The 6,081-nt window shown below is 33.6% G+C and overlaps 1 protein-coding gene across 1 annotated transcript in view; it reads right to left on the reverse strand.

Moving 5' to 3' along the window:
* Gnat3 (G protein subunit alpha transducin 3) overlaps nt 1–6,081 on the reverse strand; it is a 52,651-nt gene that overhangs the window by 18,799 nt on the left and 27,771 nt on the right. The window contains exons 4-5 of the mRNA XM_008828982.2: nt 5,043–5,200; nt 610–738 (exon numbers count right to left, since the gene is read on the reverse strand). Coding sequence (XP_008827204.1) covers nt 610–738; nt 5,043–5,200 — 287 coding nt within the window. The remainder of the gene's footprint in view (nt 1–609; nt 739–5,042; nt 5,201–6,081) is intronic.

The raw sequence follows: 6,081 nt of genomic DNA on the forward strand, positions 1-6,081 counted from the left end.
ATATATAAAATTTGTGTGTGTATACATATATGTGAAAGTTGTTCACATCAGGAGATAATGTTTAACACTGTATGATTGATTTCCATTTCTTAATATATACAAAAGGTAATTTGGCAGTACAATCTCCAGGCAGCTTTGCCAATGCAATATAATAAGGATTCATTTTCATACCCAAAACACACTGATAAAACACACCTTGTGATTCTTGTAAACAGTATCACGTTTAAATAATTGACTTTTAAATATTTGCATTTTAAGTTAAGGTAACAGATTTAAGGAAAAGTTTCAGCAAATGGAATAGTAAGAGGGCAAGGGAAAAGGGATCCCTGACACCTGTTGCTTAAATGATATTTAAACGTATTTCCTTAAAAAATCCAAAGTAAAATGTCAAATTTAAGTATGAGGAAATGGACTCTGGATACCACCTGCTCAATCCCTGTAACCTGGTAGGAAGGACTAGGTTCAGCATTAGGTGGGAGAAGTGCGGGAAAGAAGGGCAGCAAGTTCCAGAGTCATTGCACCTGACTGTGGGTTATAGCATTTCTCCACAAAGAAATATTGACCAGATGCATGCTTCTGTACACATTTAGAAGATGTATTTGTTCATACCTGAAGTTTAAATCTTTAAAGGAGAACTGCGTTTCAATGATTCCAGTTGTTTTCACTCGGGAATGCAGAACATCTTGCTCATTAGGCACATACCCAGGAGCTGTTATTCTATCTAAATCATTAAGGTAGCTAATAAAAACAAAAAGAAAGGGCATATATTCACATATTTTATTTTACATTGGAAGGTGCTGCATTTTAGTAAAGTACATTTTTAGAGTCCACTGGCAACCAAACTCCAGCTTGGCGTTGTTCAAACGCTGTACATTATAATGACAGGAGTGTGGCAGCTGGGAAACCTCTGCTAAAGCATGTGGCCCACAACTAGTTCCTAGAGATGTCTTCTGAGGAAGTCACCATGATTGCATTAGCCTATGATGGGTGACGGCTATATAACAAACTCGTTCGCATGTAAATAGGAGCATGGAAGGAAATTTCTTCATGCAGGCTGCCTTATTTGTGTGTGTGTGCGCACGCGTGTGTGTGTGTGAATAATCAATGTTTGTAATGACCATTGCTACAAGTTCCTAAAACCTCCTTCAATACTAATGATTCGCTTAAGCATTTCGGAGGGCGGTTGATTTTAATATCATAATATATGACTTTCTTGTTGTTTAGGTATCTTTGCATGGGTTGCTTAGTTTAGAACTCAGCCATTTCTTTTAAGAGCTATGATGAAATTCTCATGACTCAGTGAAAGTTCCTAGGCCTTTCTTGCAGGTTCTTATTATATCTAGCTCATGAAGTCAATTCTTTGGGGGAGAAAAAGCAGAGCTCACTCACTGTACACACGTCCTGTTCCAGCAGTGCATGCTGATGAGTTTTTCCATTCCAGAAGGATTCCTGTTATTATCAGACTGAATACTGTTTGTTTTTTCTTTTAGTTTTTGTTTTTTGTTTTTTTTTTTTTTTTTTTAGTGCTCACAGTATCTAAGGGGCAGTGATGGGCAGGAATAACCCAGATTAAACTATGTATTACATAATCTGTTAGGTTAGAGGAACTTGCAACCAAGTAATATCTGCAAATGAATTAAATGTTTTTTTCAGTAGCTTAAGATGGCAATTTCTGTGACAAATTTAAATACAAATAGTAATAGCACAGTGATATTTTCATGCCAGATTTGAACATCACATTGAACCAAACTTACATATATAGTTTAATGAAAGACAAAGGTTGACACGCTTTCATGGAGACAGAATTTCAGGAGAAGAGTCCACTGAATGTTAGTAACTGTAAGTTGAAATTTGCTGAAAGTTTAAGTTCTTATACCTCAGTATATAGAATACTGACTTTAAAATGTTGTTTTATCATTAAATATATATTCAGTAGCAATTCAACTAATTTATTTTACAGTAATATTTTCTTTTAAGTTGAAAGAACTAAGAAAGGGCAAATGTACTCAGATTTTGGTCAAAGGCAAAAAGAAAATAAAATCTCAGAAACTTTATAATATGAAAATTATAACCATTGTTTTATGCTAATAAATAATGTTTTCTTTGAAAAGAGTGATGACTCAAGATAAAAAATATTAAAGAAAATATTGGCAGGTTTTATTAGTTTTAAAATTTATTAACCTTTTCTTGAGCTAATCTGTGAATTTCCTCTTGAGACGGTCAGATGTGTGATAAGGTCAGTTGTTTATGCTTGAGCAAAAAATAGGTAAATATATTTATCAAAATAGAAATTAAGTTCCTTTTAGTGAACGCTTTAGTTAAGACACATTTTAATGCAGTTTTTGCATGTGCAAATTATTTCAGGTGAAGGATAAGCATTAGCAAACTGTCCAGTTTTCATTTAAAGTGCTTATTTTAATAAACAAATATGGGATTTGGATGTTCAAATCTGCTGTTTGAATGTAAAACAGAGGCCTGAAATACAGATGACTCAAATCACTTAAAAATACTTTGTCATTTATGTCTACTCATCATAAGATAATGCTTTTTCCTGACAAATCTTCATTTATTCTTAAAGCATTCAGAATTTAAATAGCACGCTAGATGGCCTGAATTAGTAGACCATGCAGTCTTAACTAAGTCTTTCCTCTTTCCTTTGTAAGTACTGGTATCTCACTGCTGACATTACTTTTTTTTTTTTTTTTTTTTTTTTTTTTTTTTTTCTGAGAGGGTCTCATTATTTAGCTCACTCTACCCTTCTGCTTCCATATCCCAAGTACTGTGATGGTAGGCATGTGCCACCACTTTCAGAGATAGTCTTGCTGTATGACATTACTCTTCTAGCAGCTTCAACTGGGAGAATTTCTAGATTGAAAAAATTACAAGTTTCTTACTTTCACTGAAAAAAATTAAAACAATAAAATGCTAGAGACTATGTTCTATATAATAAAAAATAAATAAATATATGTTTAATACAGTCTCAATCAGATTTGAAAATTAAGTGTACAATAGGAATTTAACTCAATATTTGAAAAAAGATCTGCTTTTTATATTTGGTAGAAAGTCATGGTCATTCTGAATTTTTTAAAAGCAGGCTTTTATTTAGTTTGTCTTTAAGAATACTTAAGAGATAAAAAGTTAAAATTTATATTACATAAAGTGTTTCTAAGATATGGAGAAGAAATGAGTTTTCCTACATTTTACTGCTGTACAAAATTAACTAGGTAGTCAAAAACTATTACAATATAGGAAGGACTCACAAAATCAATGCAAATAGATTTTAATTGTATTTAACTTAAAGACCAGTAAATATTCCTAGCTGAATTTATTAGGAAAAGATATTAAGTATTCAACCAAAACTATAACCTACAAAATTCAATAAAATGTCATTTCATTTATGCGCTTTAATTATGTGAGTTGCAAATTGTTTTCTGCTCTCAAAGGACAAATAATGAGGTAAGCAAAATGGCAATATAATTGCAAGTTAATTTCTTATAATATTGGAAATATAAGAATTAATCAATATGTAATTCAAACAAAATATTAAATATATAATTCTGTCTTGATCATACCTACATACCTATCCTTCTATCCCTTCTTCCGGAAGTTTACTGAGCAACATTTTGGTGGAATATTGTGTTAGTTAATGTCTCACTTTCAGTGATTAATGTGAGTAAGCAATACTTTATAACACTGGCATGCTTTTTAATATAAGAATGTGGTAGACACTGAGATCCTTGAGAAAGTGGTTATCAAGCTTAGGTAGTCATAGAATGTCATCTAGCTTTCATTTGTCCAAGAGATAGACGTAAATGCTGTCTTCCAAAAACAATGGTCTCAATGGAACTTAGTTTAGGTTAGCAATGTATGATTGAGGATTATAGAAGACTGCTTCCTGCTACTAATTCATATTTTTTCCTCTGCACAATCATACTATCAATGAAATGTTTTTATTTTTAAAAATTTTTTAATTTTTTTTTCAGTTTATGTATATGACTGCATTGCCTGTATGTATGTAAGTGCACCTGTGTTGTACAACGTTCATGGAGGTTAGTAGAAGGCATTGGATCCCCTGGAACTGGAGCTATGGATGGCTGTTAGCTGCCATGGGGGTGCTGGGAATTAAACCCAGGTCTTCTGCAAGGGCACCCAGTGCTAATAACTGCTGAGCTATCTCTACAGCCACTGAAATATTATTTCTTTGAAACAACAACTTTTGCATCGTAGGTCATCACTGTTCAAAAATCTGTAGCATCAGGCTGGAAAGATAAGAACCACTTGCGAATTATGTTGGTAATTAAATTGTAAGTAGCATTATACAGTCCTGAATTTGTTATGGCTTTTAGATGCTTACTAGACAATATTAACTCTGGTTAACTACAACTGGATCTCACAATAAACAAAAGGTCTAGAAACAGACTATTGATTTTCAAAATTATATATATTGCTCATCAATCCAGTGAGTTAAAGCATGTGTCACTAGGCAGGGCATGGTGGCACACACCTTTAATCTCAGCACTATAGAGGCAGAGGCAGGTGAATCTCTGTGAGTTCAAGGCCAGCCTGGTCTACCTAGCAAGTTCCAGGCCAGCTAGAGCTACAGGGAGATACTGTGTCAAAAACAGACAAAAAGAAAAGAAAAGAAAAGAAAAGAAAAGAAAAGAAAAGAAAAGAAAAGAAAAGAAAAAAGAAAACAAAAAAAACCGCAGGTGTCACTAATAAAATTATTCTAAGAGATGATTTCATAACATTAGATATATGATATCTCCCTAAATGTTAGTGTGTACACCATCTGCCTGTGTTAATGTTAAGGATTGTGCATGATGGTTAATTCGTTTTCATTAATGTTAAGTTATGCTTAACATATATATCTTCCAAGGCAAATTGTTTCATTTTCTTTCAATTGCCTCTTCCTCTTAGTTTTTCTATACTAAAATGCAAAGCCATTTACTTTCACTACGTGTGTTTACAAATGCACAGTGTGATAAATTATAAATCTGTAAGCGTTTCATCTGTATTCTTGTTCAAGCAAAGTTACTTACTAAGCTGCTGAGTCATTGAGCTGGTATTCAGATGCCCTTTCAAAGCAGGCTTGGATTCCTGGGTCTCCCCAGAGTCTTTTAATTACCTCTGCCAACTGAGGTGTCATGTCGCCATCTTCTAGTGTATTTGCCATGACATAAAGTTGTTGTTGGTCTTCCTGGAATGATATTTTGGTGAGAAGGAAAAAAAAAAAGTGTTATTTGGACTCAAACTATTTTTAGTGGAGCATTTTAATAATTTTTTATCCTGTTCCTTTTGCTAATAATTGCCACTGATCATGTTTTCAAAATCTACTGAGATCAATAAAACTAAAATTCATTTTAATAGCTGACTGATGTCTGAAAAGTTCCCTTTTGCCTAAAAATCTATGAAATGTTATGTGGAGAAATCAGAACATTTGATATATATCGTTGACTATTGAATATGTCAAAGCAGACCAATACTTTTTATAAAATCATTCTAAACTGGCATTTGCCATCTTTTAGTCAGAGCTATGTATTTTTCCAAGGAGGTGGGAGTGGGAGTAGGAGACGAGTAAGAATCAGTAAAAACAGGAAGTGCTCGGCTTGGTACCCAAGCTTTTAATTTTAGTGCTTAGGAGGCAGAGGCAGGTGGATCGCTGTGAGATCTGAGACTGAGGCCAGCCTGGTCTACATAGTGAGTTCTAGGTCAAATTGGGCTGCAGGGAGACCCTGTCTAAAAAACAAACAAACAAACAAACACCAAACAAAACAAAAAGGAAAAAGCAAAACCAAAAACAAAGTAACTTCAGTATTCTAATTATGTTGAAAAGCTTAATACAGAATATTATTTGTTGTGAGATGTTTATTTACACTCACGTTAGTAAGCAGTGATAGACATTTGATCTATACAGAATATTTCAGGGTATCTGTAGGTGCTGCTGATTTTGTGCTGTTGCAATATATAATGTAGGAAGAGGTGAGAAATGATTAAGAGGAACCAGGACAAGGGTAAGGAAACAGTGAGGTAAAGGAAAAGAAATAACCTGAAGGAGAAGAATAGTAGGCAACAGACCTT

The sequence above is a fragment of the Nannospalax galili genome, unplaced genomic scaffold, assembly GCF_000622305.1.
Source record: "Nannospalax galili isolate Female #2095 unplaced genomic scaffold, S.galili_v1.0 scaffold973, whole genome shotgun sequence".
Lineage (NCBI taxonomy): Eukaryota > Metazoa > Chordata > Mammalia > Rodentia > Spalacidae > Nannospalax > Nannospalax galili.